Source organism: Amia ocellicauda, chromosome 8 (genome assembly GCF_036373705.1).
Source record: "Amia ocellicauda isolate fAmiCal2 chromosome 8, fAmiCal2.hap1, whole genome shotgun sequence".
Taxonomy (NCBI): domain Eukaryota; kingdom Metazoa; phylum Chordata; class Actinopteri; order Amiiformes; family Amiidae; genus Amia; species Amia ocellicauda.
In genome coordinates, this window is record NC_089857.1 from 45,017,029 (window position 1) to 45,041,405 (window position 24,377).

The 24,377-nt window shown below is 45.2% G+C and overlaps 1 protein-coding gene across 1 annotated transcript in view; it reads right to left on the reverse strand.

Moving 5' to 3' along the window:
- LOC136755175 (lipoxygenase homology domain-containing protein 1) overlaps window positions 1-24,083 on the reverse strand; it is a 60,246-nt gene extending 36,163 nt beyond the window's left edge. The window contains exons 1-8 of the mRNA XM_066711637.1: window positions 23,929-24,083; window positions 23,512-23,663; window positions 22,691-22,813; window positions 21,957-22,130; window positions 21,351-21,549; window positions 6,525-6,639; window positions 3,557-3,637; window positions 882-1,066 (exon numbers count right to left, since the gene is read on the reverse strand). Of these exons, the coding sequence (XP_066567734.1) occupies window positions 882-1,066; window positions 3,557-3,637; window positions 6,525-6,639; window positions 21,351-21,549; window positions 21,957-22,118 (742 nt within the window). The 5' untranslated portion in view covers window positions 22,119-22,130; window positions 22,691-22,813; window positions 23,512-23,663; window positions 23,929-24,083. The remainder of the gene's footprint in view (window positions 1-881; window positions 1,067-3,556; window positions 3,638-6,524; window positions 6,640-21,350; window positions 21,550-21,956; window positions 22,131-22,690; window positions 22,814-23,511; window positions 23,664-23,928) is intronic.
- Between the last annotated feature and the right edge of the window lie 294 nt (window positions 24,084-24,377).

Genomic DNA, 24,377 nt, shown 5'->3' on the forward strand with positions numbered 1-24,377 from the left:
GTTTTAAACATTTTAATAGTTTTAAGATAGTGTAAACAGGGGGAAGCTAAAAACCGTGCCATTTAAATAATTTTGAGAGAATTTACAAGCAATATTTCATGTTTGCGTGTATTTATAACAAAAAAGCAATGTATTTCGTCAGGGCACATTGTATGCAGTTCGATGCAGTCCTTTCTCTGGTAGGATTGTCGCGATCTTTTCAAACACTCTTAAATGTCTTTCTGTGCCAAGCAATTAATCCTGTGTGGCACGTTTCTACTGTACATTAATAACTGCTCCAGATTAATCGTTTCCCAAGGTAAACACACATAGTCCTTCTTGTGAAAAGTTTCTAGCGAATCTCTCGCATCAGAGCGGCCGCCATCACTGTAGTTACAGTGTCAGAGTGCAGACGCGCTGCGTCATGACGTCACAGTACTGACCCGACCCGTGTGGGACTCAGCCGATACGATATACAAAACTGCGCTCCTGAAACTAGTCCATCACAGGCAGAGGTGCAGCTGAGCCCCAGTGGAAACGCCCGGGCACAGCACGGCCACGCTGAGCTGCAGATAAATGTGGCTAGTGGAAATGAGGCATTAGTTATTAATGGACACCAAACGAGTACAATGGGGCGAATGGCCTCCTCTCGATTGGACACACTCTTATGGTCTTATGTTCTGCTTCTCTCTCCATCCAAATTGAGCCAATATTTTAATTATTGGTCTGTTTCTAGATTTAAAGCTACCTGTAAAGTGCACTGGGCTGGGCCTCCCCATGAGCGACACACTCAAGGGTGGCGAACAGTGCAGTCCTACACAGGGGATGTGGGATCTGCGTCACATAGGTTTTAACCGAGAGTGGGTCTGTGAACTGGAGACAGAAGATAAGTGTGGACCTACATTTTGGTACATCCATGGGGTTCAGGCTGCCCAGGAGGTCCCGGACGAAGAGGCCGTCGCCCTCCTCCTTGCTCAGCCAGTTGTTGCAGGCGAAGTAGAAGCGCAGGTGGGGTCTGTTCATGTCCGTCACCACCACCCTGTCCAGGAACCAGCTGGCGTTCATCCCTGTGTTGTCATGCTCAATCCTGCCGGAGAGACACGGGGCCCTCTGTCAACACCATACAGAGAGAGGGCCCCGCCTCCCCGGCTGCGGTTGCGCTGTGCCGGCACCAAACGAGTGTACATACCGCATGAACGAGGCCCCGAAAGATACACAAGGACTGGCCCCCAAGGCAAGAAGAACAGATCAGAGATGGAACAAAAGAGCAAGGCGATGAAATCCATGCAGAAGATTGGGAAGTGAGATCTGAAGCTCTGCTGGCATGACCTGGGAAAGATGCCATGGATTGAAACGAGGGGAAACTCTCTGTATGTATGTATATATATATATATATATATATATACAGTGAGGGAAAAAAGTATTTGATCCCCTGCTGATTTTGTACGTTTGCCCACTGACAAAGAAATGATCAGTCTATAATTTTAATGGTAGGTGTATTTTAACAGTGAGAGACAGAATAACAACAAAAAAATCCAGAAAAACGCAATTCAAAAAAGTTATAAATTGATTTGCATGTTAATGAGGGAAATAAGTATTTGACCCCTTCGACTTAGTACTTGGTGGCAAAACCCTTGTTGGCGATCACAGAGGTCAGACGTTTCTTGTAGTTGGCCACCAGGTTTGCATACATCTCAGGAGGGATTTTGTCCCACTCCTCTTTGCAGATCCTCTCCAAGTCATTAAGGTTTCGAGGCTGACATTTGGCAACTCGAACCTTCAGCTCCCTCCACAGATTTTCTATGGGATTAAGTTCTGGAGACTGGCTAGGCCACTCCAGGACCTTAATGTGCTTCTTCTTGAGCCACTCCTTTGTTGCCTTGGCTGTGTGTTTTGGGTCATTGTCATGCTGGAATACCCATCCACGACCCATTTTCAATGCCCTGGCTGAGGGAAGGAGGTTCTCACCCAAGATTTGGCGGTACATGGCCCCGTCCATCGTCCCTTTGATGCGGTGCAGTTGTCCTGTCCCCTTAGCAGAAGAACACCCCCAAAGAATAATGTTTCCACCTCCATGTTTGACGGTGGGGATGGTGTTCTAGGGGTCATTCCTCCTCCTCCAAACACGGCGAGTTGAGTTGATGCCAAAGAGCTCGATTTTGGTCTCATCTGACCACAACACTTTCACCCAGTTCTCCTCTGAATCATTCAGATGTTCATTGGCAAACTTCAGACGGGCCTGTACACGTGCTTTCTTGAGCAGGGGGACCTTGCGGGCGCTGCAGGATTTCATTCCTTCACGGCGTAGTGTGTTACCAATTGTTTTCTTGGTTACTATGGTCCCAGCTGCTTTGAGATCATTAACAAGGTCCTCCTGTGTAGTTCTGGGCTGATTCCTCACCGTTCTCATGATCATTGAAACTCCACGAGGTGAGATCTTGCATGGAGCCCCAGACCGAGGGAAACTGACAGTTATTTTGTGTTTCTTCCATTTGCGAATAATTGCACCGACTGTTGTCACCTTCTCACCAAGCTGCTTGGCGATGGTCTTGTAGCCAATTCCAGCCTTGTGTAGGTCTACAATCTTGTCCCTGACATCCTTGGACAGCTCTTTGGTCTTGGTCATGGTGGAGAGTTTGGAATCTGATTGATTGCTTGCTTCTGTGGACAGGTGTCTTTTATACAAGTAACGAGCTGAGATTAGGAGATCTCCCTTTAAGAGAGTCTCAGCTTGTTACCTGTATAAAAGACACCTGGGAGCCAGAAATCTTGCTGATTGATAGGGGATCAAATACTTATTTCCCTCATTAACATGCAAATCAATTTATAACTTTTTTGAAATGCGTTTTTCTGGATTATTTTGTTGTTATTCTGTCTCTCACTGTTAAAATACACCTACCATTAAAATTATAGACTGATCATTTCTTTGTCAGTGGGCAAACGTAGAAAATCAGCAGGGGATCAAATACATTTTTCCCTCACTGTATATATGGTTATATAATCATAATATAAAACGATGACCTCTGTAGTGTTACAATACTCCACAAATGTAAGTTTGTATGTTGGTCCAGGTAGAGTTTCCTTAATCAGACTGTTATTGAAGGTTGTATCTGACCTGTTTGCGGACACCACTGAGCATCACCTACATGCAAGCAGATGGTGTTCATGTCAAGGCAGCCAAACAGGAAATGAGCTCACATGTAGAGAAAGGGGGTCTGCTCATTTGGGAAGATTAACTTAATTATGGCAATCAAATGGAGTAAGAATAGTGAAGGTAAAGCGCTGTGGTCATGTGCTTCTCACGGCTGGAGAGAAGTGCTGTTCTGTTATGAATCAACTGACTTTCTGCGATATTTGATCTGATATTTCTGCCCCTCTGTTCAGAGGTACGACATGGCGATTTCCGCCGATGTCTGTGACCAAAAAAGTTAAAGGAGTTTGAAATCAACACTCCTCATTGCCCAGCGCAGGCTCCAGATCTCAAGTGGAGGAGAGCCGTTCTAAGCACACGAGAAGAGGAGAGGAGACAGCGGCCCTGTATTTCAGGCGGACAGATGGATGTGTTCGGGGAGGATACCTCAACTTTTTAATCTGTCCCACGTTATTGGTTTTGATTCTGAACACGTCCGTTTTGTTCTTCTCGAACGCTGTCCTGCTCCTGTCAGGGGGATAAAGAAACAGACATCAGATTGACAGACAGCGCCCAGGCACAGCGCCTGTCCATGCACCGGCGCTGGGGGGATATCTAGGGCACACACTGGCGCGGTGGGGGGTGGACGCCGGGAGAACACTACACCGGGCCGCTCTCGGGGGCAGCACAGGTCCGAGCCATTCTATAGCCGGAGCCACACAGAGCTGCCCGCTTCTTAAAAGGGGATCCCCCCCGACGTTACGAGAAACAGATACGCCGGCATGACAATGGAGGATGAGTCTGCTATTGTCACCCACCCAGCTATCTAACCCAGTCTTGTAGGCGCAAGGAAATACAATACTGAACTCCTACTGAATGACAATGCATTACTTCTCATTATTTATTAAATCGCTTTAAGCTGAAGTGCCATTGTACTAAAACTATATTATTGAACCTGGCCATTATATACAAAAACATTAACCACAAACAGACAAAAAACCCAGCAAACAAATACATCATACAATATTAAAATGTGTCATAAACCACATGCAAACTTTGGAAATAATGCGACTTAGACACAGTTTGTGTCAAGTTACATTTAAATTCCAAAATGTTGCATTCTCTTAAGTCACCAGAGCGACTCCGTCCAGAGGGAATGCATTGGAAACAAATACAATTAAAAAACATAAACCATCACAGCTTACCTTTATCACTATTCAAGTCTGCAGGTCGGCACTTACCAGTTCACAAAACCAAGCCATTCAAAAACAATCAATCAATGTACCATCCGAACAAAATACATCCATTTTTATACTGTTTATCATGGAATGAACATACGTCCAAATCTGTGCTTCTCATAAATTAAAATGAACAGAGTTGTGAAATATCTATAGCTGTTCACAAACTGGCACAGAGTCTCCACTGTTTTCCCCCTGGACAGCATTACACTGTGGAGGAGGACTCTGAAGAGGGGTCTGCGTTGCCCCTCCACTATAGGGCGAGCATTGAGACTCGCAGCAGACCTTAAAACACCTTTAAACGAAAGGCTGGAGATATAAAAATAAAATAAAAAGCCAGGACTACACAATCAACCAAAGCAGGGCTTCGTGCTTAATGTTGACTGAAACATGGCTCTGTACAGGGGGGTGAGCTTGAGAGCATTGCCCACATAAGATAAAAAGTGACGCTTTCAATTATTTAAGATATATATATATTCATGCAGACATCAAGGCCTGTGTCTGTCCCTCTGACATCAACATAGACATGAAACATGTATGTATTCAGGGTCATTTCTGTATTTGACTCAGAGATCAGCGTGAGGATTGTCTCTTGCATCTTTGTCTCCGTTTCTGTGCGAATATGATAAACTGGTATAAAAATCCATGTATTTTCAAAATGCTGTCGGCCGGACGGGAGGAGTACACATGCCATTTTATCCTCTAGTCCTCGAGCTGCCCAGATGGAGAGCAGGTATAAAATGCCATGCATGACCTGCTGGTTCAGACCCTTCCGTGGTCAGAAACACACTGGAAACTGTGTGGAAACTGCAGCATATTTAGAGACTTGTTTCCATTTGCTTGAAATGAAAAAACGAAATCTAAAATGCCATGAATTTCCACACAGCGGTAGTATATTACAGGAGTCCCTCACTGGTGCAGGTATACATGCTATCCTATCCTTTTACCATGTTACACAGCGCAGGAGCCCGAATGAAGCGATATCTTCCTGTAGAGGATATAGGATGACCTTATCATCACCGCTGCTGTAATGTACGCTGTGCCGACATGTCTGTGAGCTCTTACACATCTTCATATGTTTGCTCTGGTCGCTGATTAGCATGCGTGTCTGGTCCTCACTAATTACACTGCAGTACAGACACAGAGACCTCGTGAAACCACTAAACTGCTCAGTATATCAAACCTCTGTTCTCGGGTTAGGACTTAAACATCCCAATTAGGTCACCTTTATGAAGTAGATCAATGCATCACTTTATCTGTGCGCTGATAAAATTCTACACTACAGCGAAATGCTTTGCAATATATTGTGGTTTATTATTATTAGTAGTAATCCTAGTAGAAGTATTACTAATATTCGTATTATATTCCTTAGAATAATCTCTTACTTCCCCCTTCTGTAATGGCTAATGTGTCTGTCCCTCTGACACTAGTCTGGCTGTGATGAAGTCACCACACACACTATCTCTTTATGTGTTCAGTCTCATATTTGCAGACTGCTCTCCTGCAGTGAAACAGCGGCTCTGCACTTGTGTACGCCCCCCCCATGGTAAAAGGCTCTAGAATATCATGCAGTTTCATATACGGTAACATTCCCACATCATCCTTGACCAGCTCCTCCACTCTCTTCCACCACATGGAGAACAATGTAAGAATACCTCTTTTCTGTGCTGAAAAATTGGAGAGAAATGCAAAGGTAAATTGGCATGACTTTATATTATTATTATGATTATTATTCAACCATGTGTACAAAGCACACAAGCACTATTCTCTTACCTCCATCACATACCATTATAAAATACCATTAGCACTTTCACATTACTTTTCTTAGCCTCATTATCAATTCATTATATGGTCAATCTGGGCTGATATAAATGTAAACAGGCATTTTCATTAAACAACAAACAGGAATATTTTCAAAGATATTTGCATCTCTACACACAAGGAAAAACTGCCTTTTAAAATACCTGTAGTAGCAAACAGCCGACCACAGGGATTCCCAAAGTGGTCCTGGATTATCCCCTGTCCTGCTGGTTCTTGTCCCAACTGAGCTCAATTACGTTATTGAACCATATATTGCATTCGTTCAAATAAGGATTCAATTAAGCAATTAAGAGCCAGCAGGGCAGGGGGTACTCCAGGGCTGGTTTGGGAATCCCTGGCTCACCGAACCCACTCACTTGCTTGCAAGATGTACTTTGGGAGTGATCCCAAACTCTCCGAAAAGAGTGACGAACACATTTGCATCGGTTCCTGCTCCCCGCACATCTCCGGTCACAGTGACCACTTCATACACTGCGGAGGGAGAGAGGGAGAGAGGGAGAGAGGGAGAAAGAGACTCAAAGGGTGCTGGGACACTGACAAGTTAAAATACATTAATGGAAAGTAAGGTACTGCAAATCAGTAGCAAATCTTCAAGCCTTCACGGTAAAAAACTGCTGGAAATACCAAAAAGAGGACAGCTGTGAAAAGACATATTGGGTCCCGTGGGAATGCTTCACTGGCCCACTAAGAAGGATATTTCTGTCTTCGTGTCAAGTCTCATGAAAACGATTGAAAAGCCAGCTTCCTTCATTTGATTTAATGGATTCTGTAGAATACATAACCGGAGCAACTTTATAGAGAACAAATAACTCTATCAGGAGTATTTAAACAACCATTATCACAGTTACAGCCTCCTCTACATTATTAAACCTGATAAGATTAATCTTCTTGAAGTATAATTTGATGAGAATGTAAACTGTACACAGAGAACTGTTCACCAGGAAGCAGCTTACATATTTATTCAGTCACACATTAGTTTGGAATAATAACAATGGAACAACGGCCTGCCTGGACAGATCTCTTTATAAACCGCGATGAAGCGTTTTCATGTATATGGATAATCAGATCATGAACGGCAGGCAGAGTGAACGGAGGAAAACCTAATAAACAGTCACCACAGGCTCGTATAATGTGTTTATGCAAAAATCATTTCAAGATCACGTTCTCATTACCCTCACAGATCTGACATCCCTGCAGTTCCTCCCTGAGGTTAAAGATTGAACACACCTGGGGAAAATGCTCTCTAGCCTTGGCATTCGTGTGGGAATGTAAATATAACGTTTACAGGAAGTGTCCCGTGTCAACAAGGACAGCGCTGAACACAGTATGATGTACAGAGCAAATGAATAATGCAAGCTGTCTATTTTATTTAACAAGACACACTAAACAATGAAAAGGCAGACGAGCTTGTGGCTTTAAACGACTTACACTTGCCAGGCGAAGCACACAAGCCGATACTTTGCATTATTGAAATCAACAACACATATAATTAAACTAATTAGACAGACTAATGAAAATAATAATAGTGGGACATTAATTGTATTAACAGCAAAATATCTTGTTTTTTCTGATTAAATGCCTATACAAAACACAGCAGTCATCTGGATGCAGAGACCGCTCTGCCGTTTGACATTCAGTGCCATCAGCCCAACAGCCCTTCAGTGGGCGCACGCCGAGGTCTTTGTAGACCCCCACAAAGCAGCCGATTGTTAACGCCAGCCCACCCCCGCACAAGACAGAGCGCCTGCGAAACTCGCCGCCCAGGCCACCCGCTGCACAGAAAGTCTAACTGTGGAAAACGTAACCATGATCAGGGGTTTTCTCCGGGTTAGGAGGAAACTAAACCCTCGAAAGGACCGGCAAAGGAGAGGGTGTCAACCGAGAGGTCCAGGGGTCAACTGTGGCTTTAGCTCTGGAGTTCACAAGTTCAGCGTGTGGTGTAGGCAAGCGAGAGCAGGCCAGAGAGGTTTCCTGGCCAGAATCAGAGAGCAGGACAGGGCCGACACGAACACAACACCCCCGCAGTGCAGGCGGACACAAGCAAATATGAACAGATAGCAACAGAAAAAGAAAGAGCGCCTGATACTCCTATAACTGCCTGTATGAACTATACGGCCAACATATTAAACCATGAAACAGGACAAGCAGAAACTCTCGCACAGAGCATGACAACAACACGTCTGTTTGCACTTCAATCAGATGAAGATATTAACACTGTATTGCTCTTTTAAATAAATCACTTACAGGAGTGTTATTACTTGACTGTCTTTCAGATGGATCCCTGATTATTCACGCCAACCTGTCAATGTGAAGATGTTTGAACTGCAGGGACGAATGGCTGGATCTTGCTTCACGCCAAGAGTCCCTCAGATTGAAGATGACAAGAACAGAACTGTGTGGAACCCAGCAGCACCCACCTCTAAACCATTTCATGACACTGCTTTTTTGAGGCATTAAAAACAAAAACAATATATACAAAAACAGATCATTGAAAAACTGTATTATATATATATACACACACCTCATTCTCACATGCATCAGTCCTCATTAGAACTGTAATTATAACTATGATATTTGCGCTGTATGAAACCACGTACAGTTCATGGTTGAATATCGACCAGCTTATGAAGTCCGTCACAGAGGAACGACGGCGCACAGATTTCAGCTGGCTTTCGACCTCGCTGCAGCGCCTCCATTCACGGAGCGCCTTTGTGCAGCGCCGCCCATGTGGAACACAGGAGGCTGCACGGCAAGGCTCGCACGCCCGGAGCGAGAGAGAGAGAGAGAGCGAGAGAGAGAGCGAGCGAGGGAGGGAGGCTTTACCTTTCTTCTTGTGGTACTCGTCCTCGTAGCCATCCGACGACTCCGTGTGGTAGTTCTTCAGCTCGTTCTCATAGATCTCGCTGTAGTCCACCTGCTTCTTCGTCTTTTTCCCCTTTCCTTTCTTCTTATCCGTCTTCTCCTCGTCACTGTGCGTTGAGCCTTTCTTCGCTTTCTTGCCCTTCTTCTTCTTCTTGGAGTCGTCCTCCTCCTCCTCCAGCTCCTCCGCTCTCTCCTCCTCCTCCTCGGGTTCCTTCTTCTTGTGCTTCTTGCCGCCGTCTTTGGACTTCTTTTCTTTGGCCCCCATGTCGTCCTTCTCTCTGGTGGATGACTTTTTCTTCTTTTTCTTCTTCTTCTCCTCCTCCTCCTCGTCCTCCTCTGCGGCTCCTACTTCTTCTTCGTCATCCAGCAGCTTCTTTGCTTTCTTCTTCTTGTCGCTTGCCTTGGTGTCATTGTTGTTCTTCTCCTTGAGGCTCTTGGTGCCGACGTCTTCGCCCTCCTCCTCAGATCGCGTCTTCTTCTTCTTCTCCTTTAGCTTCCCGTTGGACTCCTGGGAGCTGCTCTTGGTCCTGGTCTCGGCTTCTGGGCTCTGCGAGTCCTCAGCCCTCCTGGACTTCTTCTTCCCCTCTGCGGCTTCTCCGTTGGCAACAGGTTTACTTCTCCCTTTCGTCTTTGGCTGCGTTTCTTCTACGTTGTCCTCCTCTTCTTCGGTTTCTTCCGTTCGCTGCGTTTTTTTCTTTTTCGGGGCCATCTTTTATTTATTTCCTTACTCGTTTGCCTTCTTGCTCTTTCTCAGTTTCGTAACTGATTCCCCAGTTTCCAGCGTAAGACGATTCATTTGACCTCTGACGCCGAAGGTGCCGACAGCCTGGAAGGAGCGCGGCGGCGCGCACGGGCCCTGGCGGCAGTGCGGGGGTAGCAGGGCAGGTTGGGGCGGCCGGGCTTCTGCCTCATTCTCTGTCCTCCTGTAGCTGCTGGAGCCGACTGGGACCTCATGAAAAATTACTATGCCTCACTGGGTCACGTGACCAGAAGAGAAAGCCGAGTGAAAAAGGAGACTTGCCAGGCTAACTTATCTTACAGGCTGCGGAGCCTTCCATTATTAATGGCGCCAGGATCGCTTTACAGACCAGGGATGTCTCAGTTTTACCTGCATATTCTGACCAGTCCAGATAACACGAAAACAATGACCAGTCTCCACACCAATTGACATCTCTGCTGCTGGATGTGTCTGAGGAAGGACGGGCACTGGGTCTCCATCCTGTTTATCCGCTCCACTCACAAACCGGCGTTCGCGGGTTTCAGATTGAAGCAGCCCTGCTGTGCACTTTGTTCCCAAACACAAGATTTTATCTGCTGGCGAAGCATGATCACTCTTTCAGCAGTTAAAAGAATGTAAATATTGTGCAGGTAAACCTGGTGGTGGGTACTGTCAATATTCAGTTTCAGATCAGATGCTTTTCCCACAGACTAATGTGCTGAAAAGGATTTGTGTTCAATTTGTACATGTTTGGGGCTGGAAACTATCTCAGGATAACGATATCACAAACTAAAACTATCAATAGAAACGTTTTCATGACTGGACCGTGAAGCCGCAATGCACTCAGGCACATCTACATGTATGTGATCTGTTAGTGCAGACTGGATCGAATGTCACAAACACATTCGCTGTGCACTAATTATACACGGAGTGAGAAGTGTTTGAACATGCTGACACCTACTGTTAAACATCAGCCAGACCATCCCAGAGTCTTCAGGGCTGAGCTGAGACAACTACATGCATCTCAACAACTTCAAGCTAAATAAAATACCTTGATTTACAAAAGTATAACTCCTGCCTTCAAGTTACCTCTGGGAGTTTTATGAAAAGACTGTTGTATCTGTGTCTTGATAATTCAGTTATCAGTTTGGGGACTTGGTTACAGTTTCTTCCTGGGAATTTTCCCTTTCAATCGCTCAGCCCACTCAGCTCAGTCTCATTATTCTTCACGTGGCTCGAACCTCCTACGCCAGCTCGGATTCACCCCAGTGTATTTAAGTCACAGCATCTTTTCATGCAGAAACACTGCCTCGGAGAGGGCTGCAGGACTCTGGGGCGAATGGCTCCTACCTGGGCTTAAATTACACGGCAGAACCAGCGATGGTTCATTATGATTAAGTTATATGTTTTGTTTTACACGGACGGCACTCCATGCAGATACCCTGGACAAAGATGTCTGATAAAGGACTTCATAAAGGAGTTCTGTTACCTTGTCATTGCCTTTCTAGGTTTATGATTCAGGGAACTAATCCACACATAAAAACATGTCAGCATCTGAAGAAATACATTTAAAATGACGCAATATATTTCTGTACTTTTCTGTTGAGAACAATTTGAAGATTTTGAACATAAGAAAGTGACGCCTCTCTGTGTGAAGAAGTGTCTCCTGTTTTCCATCTCAAAAGCCTTGAAGCCCAATTTCCATTTGTGTCCCCGGGTGCGTGTGTCCCTGCTGATTTGGAAAAACTCCTCTAGTTTGATGTGAGCAATGCCTTTCATGATTTTGAAGACTTGAATCAAGTCCCCACATAGGCACGTGGGCACTGAACTACAAGGGTGCTGTCAAGGGAGACTCGTGCCCGAAAGACGCACTGACCTCCCAGCATTTGAAATACATTTTTAATTCATGGCTTTTCAGAAAAAATGTTTTTGATTCCTCAGGAACTCATATTTACATAAAACCACATCAAAACCAACCAAAAAGAGAAACAAAACATTTAGAAAAACCTGTGCATTGCTAACAGATAATGAATGTGTGATGAGAAGCTTGTGTTGTGTTAACGTATACAGCATGTCCAGCATGTTTCTAGAAACCTGATGTATTTAAGTCAACCGGGGTTCAGGTTACCTAGAAATCCAATACAAACACATCCTTTGAAATGCAAATAAAATTAAAAGGGAAAAAAAGCAACTTGAAGCAATATGATCTGTTTGTTACTGCAATTAGGGTTTCAGGTTCTTTGTTTTAGAAGATCTAATCCATGGTGGCTTCCGTGAAGACCTGCCAGCGCATTACGTGACCCTCCCTGTTGGGTGTGGACAGAGTTTAATTAAACACCACGACATACCCGACACAACATGGGGTGCCCTAAAAACAAAGACTATTCCACAGCTCTGATCCTCAAGCAGCAGAACATCAGTCACTCTTGGCCCGAGAGGCTCTGGTGCCTTCAGGAAAGTATCTGTACTTCAGTGCAATTCACAATCCAACATGTGCATCAGGTCAGCCTTGTGGAGCGACACACATGGAGAAATCCTGCACAGGACCACCACGGACAAATCAGAGCAGGTGAGATCCACAGCTGTGCCAAAAGGACAAAAACTCACCAGCACCAGGCAGGACTCTGCCAGAGGGACAACATGAAAGTGGTTTCCTGTTTTATTAAAAGGAAAGGAAAGCATGCACTATAACGCACAGAGGAGAGGGAACGCATTGCTCTATATGGGTAACACACTTTTCATGCTTCACTGTCTGCAGGTTTAATTTTAATCTGTGAACAGCCAAGGGGACCAACACAGCTTCGTGTCCATTACTGTCTTCAGGGCTGCGTTCTCCATCCGAACAGTCAGCTTCCTTCAGCACTGTTTTAATGACATCTATCATTTTCAACTCTTGCCCAGCAGTGGACTGGCGTCCCATCCTGGGTGTATTCCTGCCTTGCGCCCTATGTCTGCCGGGGTTGGCTCCAGCTTCCCCGTGACCCTCACCAGGATAAATGGTTTCGAAGATGGATGGGTGGATGGATTTTTAACTCCATAAGAAATATGTAAACCACCGCAGTTTAACAGGCAAAGCTACTGTTATTATGAGTGACAATTAAAAGATTAATAAAGCTTCTGAAGGAGGAGAGAATGCTGCCCTGGGGCATTAAGACTTCATTGCAAGAAACCGATCCCAATAATAAATAATCAGTTCCAAAGGGACAGAACATTGGCCATCACTGTCTGTGTCAGGGGTTCATGAGCAACTTGAAATAAACACCTCCCTTGTTATTAGCGTTTTTGTTGTATATCTGCTACTTCATTCAATCCACCAGTTCAGAGGGAAGGAAAAACAGCCGACACCAGGGCTCTGCAGGATCAGGGTGGGAAAGCCTGAGTTCGAGAGTGTAAATACAGTTAGGTCCATAAATATTTGGACAGTGACACAATTGTCATTATTTTGGCTCTGTACACCACCACAATGGATTTGAAAGGAGACAATCAATATGTGCTTTAAGTACAGACTTTCATCTTTAATTTGAGGGTAGTTACATCCAAACTGGGTGAATGGTGTAGCAGTCAATGACTGCCTGAAGTCTGGAACCCATAGACATCACCAGTTTCTTCCCTGGTGATGCTCTGTCAGGCCTGCACTGCAGTGTCTTTAGTTCCTGCTCATTCTTGGGTCGTTTTGCCTTCAGTTTTGCCTTCAGCAAGTGAAATGCTGCTCAGTCGGATTCAGGTTAGGTGGTTGACTTTGCCATTGCAGAACATTCCACGTTTTTACCTTAAAAAAGTCTTGGGTTGCTTTCGCAGTATGCTTCGAGTCATTGTCCATCTGCACTGTGAAGCACCGTCCAATGAGTTTTGGCTGAATCTGAGCAGATAATATCGCCCTAAACACTTCAGAATTCATCCTGCTGCTTTTGTCAGCAGTCACATCATCAGTAAATACAAGGGAACCAGTTCCCTGGGCAGCCATACATGCCCATGCCATAACATGCTTCATGGATGAGCTGGTCTGCTTTGGATCATGAGCAGCTCCTTCCCTTCTCCATACTCTTCTCTTCCCATCATTCTGGTACAAATTGATCTTTGTCTCATCTGCCCATAGGATGTTGTTCCAGAACTGTATAGGGGTCTTTAGATGTTTTTTGACAAACTCTAATCTGGTCTTCCTGTTTCCTGTTTCCATCTTGTGGTAAACCCTCTGTATTTACTCTGGTGAACTCTTCTCTTGATTGTTGACTTTGACACAGATGCGCCTACCTCCTGGAGGGTGTTCTTGATCTGTCCAACTGTTGTGAAGGGGTTTTTCTTCACTAGGGAAATAATTATTCTGTCATCCACCACAGTTGTTGCCCGTGGTCTTCTGGGCCTTTTGGTGTTCCTGAGCTTACCAGTGCGTTCTTTCTTTTTAAGAATGTACCAAAGAGTTGATTTGACCACACTTAATGCTTTTGCTATCTCTCTGGTTGGTTATTTTGATTTCTAAGGCAAAATTAAAGGCAAAACACCCCAAGAACAAGCAGGAACTAAAGACAGCTGCAGTGCAGGCCTGGCAGAGCATCACCAGGGAAGAAACCCAGCATCTGGTGATGTCTATGGGTTCAGACTTCAGGCAGTCATTGACTGCAAAGGATTTGCAACCAAGTATTGAAACTCACAATTTAATTCATTATTATGTTAGTTTGTCCAAATACAAATCCTAAAATTGTGTGGACCACATATAAAAATTGGTGTAATTCCTACACCGTTCAACCAATTTGGATGTAACTACCCTCAAATTAAAGATGAAAGTCTACAAAGCACATCTTGTCTCCTTTCAAATCCATTGTGGTGGTGTACAGAGCCAACATGATGACAACTGTCCAAATATTTATGGACCTAACTGTACATGGGGTTTCTGCCTTTAATCTTAATTTAGCTCATTTAGTAATTGATCCTCTGTAACAGTGTCCATCAATGCAATCGAAATGTGAACTGGATTGAGTTAAAAGAAAGGGTCCCACCTGGCATAAATAAGGATCTGTTTCAGCTTCGTTGCTCGAGCCGAGTGAAACCGGGGCAGGAGACTCCAAGGACAGAAGTCGCTAGCAACCTAATACACTGGAGAGTCAGCAGTAGTTAAATTAGCTAGATGAATTCATTACCATTATTACTGCTACTTGACACCGAATGGAAATGAATAAACAAGGTTTACCGCCTAACGTAAAATACAAAACAAACAAACAATAGACCGGGACCTTCCCACTGGCAGAAAGAATAATGTCAGACACTTTTAGATCCCAGACAGCAAGTCAAAAACACAAAAGCTAACAATGAGCACAGCACAATGTACTATAATAAACATGCCTAAGAATAATGGATCGTGCTGTGGCCCTGCAGTCCTCTGGCTCAGGTTCTAAAGAACAGCGAGTGCATGTTGGACCCATAGGAACCAATTATAAAACTGTGGTAAAACCAGAGTAAAGAGTGTAACAATAGTATAGTAAACCTATACAAGGCTAAACATACAGATAAAATATATCTCAATGCAGCCGTGATGCGTCATGTGTTACAGACTGAACCACCACAACCCTTGCGCGCAGGGCGGCCAAGGGTTCGAATGCGTCTCTGCATCTCTCCATCTGTCTCTCTGTCTATCTTTGCGGCGTTTCCATCCCGGCCTGGGAGGCAGAGCTGATAACGCAGGCATTTGATTCTCTATTGCAGCTCTTTTGGGTAGCAGAGCGGAGCGGCGTGGTGCGTCGCAGCGCAGCCGCATTTGTATCAGCCAGACAGATCTTATAAGCTCAAATGTCAAATTAGAGCACAGGAACCGGCCAAGAATGAGAGTGGACTCAGAAGGGAGAAGATTCATCAATATTTCTGAACCTCAGTGATTGGTGCTGAAGTATAATCTCTGCACCGAACACACAGATCACAGAATGACCCTCTGCTTTACTGGCATTAACCTAATCCATGAAGGCAGCTATTTTCCTATAACTTACAGAAACGTTTGTATTATATGCATTACATTTGCTGGCTATACATCCAGTTTTAAATAAGCCTGCGACGACTAAACTTGTCAAACAGCTGCACAGTTTGAAGAGCCATGGCAGCAATGCCTCGGCCAGAACTGGAGACTCGAGATCCATATAACTGCAGTTATTGCCTCCCGCTTTATCCATTTTATCAAGATTGTCCTTATATTGAATATTTAATTAAACCAAGACCAACATCTAATCAGTACAGATCAGACAGGACATCACCAGCGTGCTTTCTGAGTGTGATTTTGAAATCAGATGCTCATCATAGATCACATCGCATGTGCCATGAAAATGTTAACATTATTTTCCAGTATCACAGTAGTTCAAACTACAAGCCCACACCATAGCAATGAATTTGGTTCACATTTTCACTGTGCAGACAAAACAGCAGGTTCTACAGGAATTTATATGTACCAAACTTCTAACTGCTAAAATATTGTATTAAAACAGGTTTATATAATTATAAAGAAGGGAATCGCTATTGAGGAATACATTGTAATTAATAGTATTTTTATAATCTAGTAACAGATGACATTCCCTTCCACCTTGTGAGTACAAATCTGTGATCCATGAAAATGGCAATGTGAACTAGATTGTGCTACAACCTAAGATTATTTAAAATGACATGAAAAAAATGAAAAGGAGGTCAAGTCATTCTTGTGCATTTGGTTAAACACGTTGAGACACCACTGGATGCCTTCCAGGAAGGAATACAAACCCAGGTCTCAGCGCCTCACATCGCACAACAAATGCACGTGTTCAGCTGCTTCTATTCAACAAGCAAACAAAACAATCTTTTATTCACACATACACAGGCAATGAAAAAGTTAAAGCAGTGTCAAAAACTGATCTCAATCTTACCGCAGGCGAGTCTGAGTGAATTGTCAATGTACATCATTGTTTATTCAACTATTTCACTTTATTTCCTCTTTACAGCAGTCAATATACATTTTCTGTTCTTTTAACATTTCAGAATATGCCACCTGGGGTCTGTGTACAGATCTGTGCCCTCTCTCTACACCCACTGACGTTCCTCTCCCACTGCTCAACACAACCTGCCAGGAGAAATAGGTCACTCAGCTTTTTTAAATTCCTATCTGCCTCCCTGGATGCGATCAGTGTTTGACTCACAGAATTTACAACCAAACCGGCTGCCTGAGACGCTCTCCCACCCTCCTGTCAGAGACTTATCTAATTGCCTTTACTGAGAACAAATCCTTTTTTATTATGTCAATACCACAAACTCAACGCTGTGAATGAGTGTCCCACATACCCGTCTGAGAGTCATTCGTCTTCAGCCTCCTGCGCCACCACATCTTCCTCCCGAGTTCAGCTTTCTTAACTGCTCGGGCACTCTCCCTGACAGGACTGTCTTAAAGTCTGCTCTGGCCACGGGGATACTCCCGTTTGTGACGTAGATACCTCCCCACACGGGAGCCAGGAGACACAACCTGGACGAGCAGCAGCACACGCCGTTCTCGCTGCCACAGGTAACATCACCCTCTCAAGAGCCTTGGCCTGTAAGCAGGTCTTTTTAAATAAAGATGAGTCTGTGAGGGAGTGTAAAGTGAACTGAAACTAAAAGGACAAAGAAGAAACTGTACAAAAAACAAACAACACCGAATGGGGACGTGACCTGTGCAGGAGGCAACGCAAGTCCAATGAAACGCTGGGATACAAGACAGGAATACGATGGTCCAGGAAGTTTAAGTGACATGAAAATCCTACTCATAAGCCTAATTGGGGTTTAACCGATTGTAATGCAGGGTCTTTGGGGACCACAAATTGTATAAATAAAAGCGTAAAGCAGCATTAGGGTTCGCCAAGCCTCCGCATGAAAGATACCTATTTATAGAGCCAAGTATCAAGTTGTAGTGACAATCAAACAGCACAGTGACATGATTGGTATTGGTTTAACTCCTCGCAGGAAGACCCTTTCTGTAACTCAACGCCCCTGAGGGATCCCATGTCATCAGGAGTCACATTTTCCACTTATTATCCTCCGCTGTCAGACATCAATCAAATGTCATCCTGCCCGGGTCCCAGCTGAAGCAAGGTGTGGGCTTTTGTTTTGTTCTTTGCGGTGACGTAACGGTGTAAAATAATCCTAAAAGCTGGCAAGTAGTGGTTGACAAATCAAAGATCCGGATCTGATCGCTTTTCTATTCAATTGTCCACTGGAAGGATTAGACTCTTGTATATCACTTCCAATATCATTGCTGGCTGGGCTCTTGTTTGTTTTGTTTTCTGCTCGTCTAGAGTCCTGCAGCCGCCCACGAGCTGCTCTGTGAGGGATCCCAGGCAGGACCGGGGGAGAACTGTACTTGTAATATTAGTCCGTTTATCCCTGCTAGATAGCACAGTTTTACTATGCTCCTTGTGCTTTTGATTGTTTTCCTTGCTCCCTTTCCCGTAGCCCTTGACTGTGACCCTACATCTTGACAGCGCTTTTCCGTCCAGGATGTAGGACCTCACTTACTGTACTTGTGTAAATTGGAAATTGGAATTTGTAAAATGTATATTGAATTAATATGTTTTAGTTAAATTGAATTTGTAATGATTGATGCCTTGTACTGAACTGTATTTTTGCACTTTGTTTTGCACTTATGTTGTAAGTCGCCCTGGGTTAGGGCATCTGCCAAGAAATAATAATAATAATAATAATAATAATAATAATAACTATACATCTCTGTGCAACGCTAGAGTGGCATCTGACAGCACACTGTCTTCTAAAGCCTTGATCTTGTGGCGACTGTGCTCTGGCGTTTGGTGGTCTGTGATGGAGAGCTATGAATGGATGAGATTGCAGGGCTGCACAGCGGTGGTCCTGCAGGTGTCTTCAGGGTTTTATTACACCGGAGCCCCACGCTGGCATGACTAGAACAACTTAAAAACATCCCCAGATCCCAAGGTGCTGATGATTCACAGAGACCAGCACTGTGAACCCTGCTGGACTGGAGCCTCTATTTTTACACCCCAGCCCCATCTCATAAACACACAGATTTCCGGTCCTGAACCAGCAATGCTTGACTGAGATTATAGTGAAGAGGCTGATCTATAAATAAACACCTTCCGTAACATTATACATGTTCCCCTATAACTGTGCTAAGGAAATCCATTTAAAATGTTCAGATTGAATCTATCTGTCCCACAACGAGGGAGTGATGTAAGAACCTTGGGGATGGAAATCCCAAGACGGGCAGCCACGGCAAGCAGGCGAGACAAAGAGCTGGCGAACAATTAGTTTCCGAGAGGTGTCGCTTTTCTTGAGATTAAAGGTCAGTCACAATTGAGTTCTAGTCAAGTGCTACACTGGAGAAGGGTTTCAGGTTTCAGAGCCCAGCCCTCACAGAGGATCTCCAGCTGGAAAGAAAGCCACTCAGAAACTCGATTTAAAGTCAAACGCCACCAGCAAAATAAAACATCGAACCCTTCTGTGCCGGTTTACGTTCTGAAGATTACTTTGGCCTTTCCTGCCACAAATTTTATATCATTGTGTTGCAGTAGCAGACTGGGGATGCACCATTAAAAACTGACATGAGAATCTAGAGTATTTCTGTGAAAGTGTCACAGATGGTGACAGCCGGGTTTTTCACTATTTTATTATTTCTGTATTTATTTTCAATTTTTCACATTAATATACATTTTTGTTTCTTTATGTATTTAATCAATTACTCACTTTACACTTGGTTTGTTTGTTTAATTACTTTTCACTCAATTGCTTAATTGCTTTATTATTTGCATGTGTGTTATTGCTTATTACCCAGCCAATCGCCTGCCCTCCTTTGGGACAAACCGCACACGTCTCTGGAATTCTTCAACCGCGTCCTGACCCCCAGGTGGATAAAGGCTGGTTGGTCCAGCAGAGAAGAGAGCAGATCGGAGAGACAAGAGCACAGAAAGGAACAGACAGATGAAGAAATGCACAGCAGTAGCACAATGGCAGCGCAATGGCACAGTGGGAGGTGGTGGCTGGGCTGGGCAGCACATGAGGTGAGGGCAGAGAAGAGAGGCGACCAAAGAAGAGGGTGAGGGACCAGGTGCCCCATCTGGGAGCCAAGTGGATGGAAGACGGGAGAGCAAAGGTGGGTGCGTGCCCTGACCGTCCGCGTGTGAGCTTGTGGCAGTGCGGGGGGAAGATGGGCAGCCCCAGGGCTCCCGAATCCCTGACTATCCGCTCGGGTGCCCCAGACAGGCAGGGGGAAGGAGTCCCAGACCCTGGGATCGCATTGCCTCTGCCCTCTGTGCCTAGAGACCCCCAGCCGAGAGCGCTGCCTCCAGCGGGCAGCAAGGTTGGACTGGACTGGACTGGACTGGAGCCAGGGCGAAGGCAACAGAGCACGGTGCATGGGACTAGGTTGAGACGGGAGGTTGTGGCAAAGCGGCACCAAGCGGAGGCACTCGCCTGTAGTGGTGAAAGCGCCATCTGGTTGGGAGACATCTGGGCGAGACAACAGACGAGGTAAAGACGTAATCGGCTTGCGAAGAGGAAATCCCACAGAGCCCCGGTATCACGCTTTCCTAGTGGTGGTAGTGCGTGGTGTTGCTGTATGTGGGGACAAGCCCAGGGGTATTGTGCACGGTCACTTTATGTATGATGGAGGGAATAGTTTTAGTTCAGTATTTTAGGGTTTTTAGTTAGGATCCTTATTTTCTCTTCTATTTTTGTTTAGAGTAGGGTAGGGGATTTATAGTTATGGCCCGGGCCAGTAAAGGCATTTGTAAACCGGTTATAGTTTTCAGTAATCGTCCCTCAATATATTGTGATTCTTTTTAAGGATCAGCTTTCTGTGAAAATTATACATTGATTGAACTTTGTGTCCTGTTGGTGTGATCCAAATGTCCTGTGCAAGGAGGGTGCGGAACGAGTTGTCTGACTCCGTACAAATGAGAGTGGCATAGTCGGATTTTAAAATGTAGGTGTTATTTTCCCTGTGCCAATGCACCCTGGGCTGGTTATAAACACTGAGGCACTGGGAGACCAAAATAAAATGGTTGCGTTAAGAGGTGAAATCACTCTCCATTAGTATCAATAAAACACAGCAGTCCGTGCCAGGAGAAAGTAGGTCACCATGGTGTAGGGTGGTGTAAAAACAGCTTGCACAGGAGCAGTGGAAGAGTGGAGTAAAGCACAAAAAAGCTAAATTACACACAGAAGGAAACAGGAAAAGCCTTTTATTCACTTTCATTTATTATGACTTCAAAGGCCTTTACAGCAATGCACTTAGAGCTCTCATCACTGTGAAGTGCAGTGACGTGCACAGAGAGACGCACAGGAACCACAGGAGTGCGAGGAGATGGGGCGCATTTATGCAAAAGAGCTACAGTTGTGCACAGATTTACACACATGCAACTGCCACCTTGAATCAAACCAGAGATGAAAAACAGAAATGGAGGGAATGGAAACTAAACTGGAGAGCGCAGTGCTGGCCCGTGTGAACACTGAATGCAGTACGGCACGGTAAAAGTTCATGGTATGGAAAGTGTGGGCTGAGAAGAGTGTGTGTGTGTGTGTGCAGGACGTGAGTGTCTGTGTGTGAGCCTGTGTGTGTGCTGGATGTGTGTGTGTGTGTTTGCGCTGGGCTGACCTGTGTCGCTGTGCTGGGCGCTGGGCACCAGTGGCAGCTCTCCACTGGGAACCGGGGTGAAAGTGCGGCCCAGCTGGCAGTCGGAGTGAAACAGCGAGAGCCAGCTGTGGCACGGGAAACTCCAGCTCTTGTCCCTGGCTGTGTTGGTGACGGTGATCTCGTCCACAAACCATGCCTGCTCCTTCTGCAGGCCATCGTGCTGTGGGCAGAGCCACAGAGACGGAGATACACACGTTACAGACATAATGAGACTGTGGTAATGCACGTTTTACCAACTCCTCAACCACAGAGTAATCAAACTGCAGCCCATTCATTTAGTGTACAAATTCCCCTCAGGAAATATCAGATTATCTATTAATATAACACATGAATAGACTGTTACTGGAATTGCCATTGAATCAATAATCACTACACTCACTGGACACTGGACAGCTAATGAATCAGTACCGAGCCCAACAGTGCAGCGCAGGGCGACAGTCCAGTGAGAAACAGTGCCGCCCTGAGTCTGTCTGGGTAGCGAGAAGCAGCTCCATTAATTGAAAACCATAGCCAGCCATACAGTGGGCTTGAATATCTGACAGACAAATCAATTATTTACTTGATTACCTCCAGAAATATGCTCTTAACATCTCCAATTTCAGGCCCGTACAGCTTGAAGATGTGGCAGGATCCTGGGCTGAACTGGAAGGAGCTGGTCTGGCTGGACTGGTTGGAGCCAGACTGCTTAAAAAGCCTTTTCTTGTTCAGCTTCCCTTTGGAGCCTTTCATTCGGATAAATACCTGAAAGGAAATCCACACGTTGTCAAAGAGCGAGAAGTGGAATTCATTCACTGCAGGAGAGCTGCATTAATGCCACTATTACTCATACTTCTGCCCTGACTAATAACTAAAGTAATGTGTGTAGGTGTAGCAAATTGCATGCTAGTGTTTATAAAACCATGTATGTTGCGTTGGATAAAGGCATCTACTATACTACTTGTAATGGGGCTCATTCGGTTTATAATGAGCCCGTTACAAAGTGACGTAACCCCTCAGTAAAAGTAGTACAGTGTTAAGCCTCCCATGGTGAGAGACCCAGTCTCTTGGTGTAGAAGGCTTAACACTGTACTGCGCTGGAGCCGCTGTGGTGCGGAGTGCTTGGAGGTGCCCGGTGGTGTGCGGTTTGAATCCTGGGTAAGGTACTCCGACCTCAGATTGCTACATACTACTACTATAATAATAATCATGAAAGACGCATTGGTGCCAATAAACATAAAACAATGGCACCATATGCACCAGATTTCCACTTGGGAAAGGTAATGATCAGAGAGAGCTTCATGCTGACCCTGGTGCTCTCATACCCTGGCATCTGTGCCGGCGTGTCTCTGCTGCCCGGTCGTCACCGTCACCCTGTACAGGACTCTGTCCCCCCCGGCCGACCCGGTGCTGGAGCCCTGGCGGGAAGCGCTATGACGGGGCTTGGCCTGCAAGACAGAGATGTTAATGGCCCATTCTGGGAGAGACGCTGCCTCACAGCAGGGCTCGGACACCCTGGAGAGATGCTGGGTTTGTAGGCATCTCTCCATCATCAATCACTAAACACCTGCAACACATGTGTATTCTGACCAATTGAGCATCATACGGCGCTTATGTGGCCATGGACCAGGGCAAATGGTGTAGGATGTGGAATAATATTCAGTCCACTTCCATCAAGTTCAGTGCAAACATGGGTGTCCATTGTGTCTGAGGGTGATGAAGTGCAGCTCCAAAACATCATTCAAATGACAAACAGACATGGACAAAAGAGGCGTCACAATCTGAACAAACTCCCCAGCAATGTGGCTGAAGAGACAATTTGGGAACATTCAAAAACAGACTAAGTGATCCAAGGATCCTATCCAGTTATTAATGGACACCAAACGAGCACGATGGGGCGAATGGCCTCCTCTCGATTGGACACTGTCCTATGTTCTTAGTAAGTGGATTTGGATTATTATTTTACCATTTCCATTACAGGTCCCTACAGTAGAATCCTACTGCGCTCTATGGTTACTATGGAACGTACAGCAACAGACCTTAATTAATCAATTAGCCCATGCTTTGCTAAAGCCTAACACTTGATAAACACGATTAATGAATTAATTAATCTAGTGATGTTTTGGTTCTATCTAGCAATACATACGAGCCGAGAGGGTCTGGGAGCCACATCAAGGCCAAACTTCTTTGCATAGTAATAGAAGAGATGAGGGTCATTCAGGGAGCTGTACTGCGGCAGGGCATCCGCTGGTCCAGACTGGCTCCGGCTCCCACCAGCACTGGCACTCGCTGTCCGTTCTACTGGGAAAACAGGGAGAGGAATGGCACAGAAAAATAAAAGCACCTTCAAACCTGCACGGGGATCAAAAATACCTGCAAGCCACTGACGATCATATTGATAAGAGCCGGGGCGGAGTGATTCTGTCTCAGAGCGATGGAGGATGTTTACACACATCTGAGAGCTCCTGCTAAGGGCCCAGTCGCATTGGCAGGTCCAGAGCAGACCCCAACTCCCATCCTGGTCTGTGCTGAGGGACGCAGGGAGAAAGGCCGGCTGACTCACCGGCAAAAGGAGCCCTCCTACTCAGCGGGGACCGAGAGGGCCTCTGGTTGAGGCTCACTCTGAACTTCCTCGTCTTCGCAGGCCAGGACGCCCCCGGAGCCCGAGGATCGTTCCAGCCCGGCTTCCCACGCGGCGGCGACACGTCTCGGAACTGGAATCCTTCACGCCGGCAGGACAGAGTTAAACACCGACGGGTCAATTTAAAAAGCTCGGAACTTGAATAGGAAATAGTCTGCTGTTACACAGTAGTTCAGTAGTTACAGCTCATGTAGACATTCTTCTCCCAATGAAATACGTTTCATTTAAATTAGTGTTATTAATATTATTGTTATTTCTGTGGGATGTGAAGACCCTGTGTACTCTCTGTGATAATGCTGCACAAATACAAAATAAAATACACATTCTCTGAACTAAGCACAGCATCTCACACAGTGATCTCAGTCGTATGT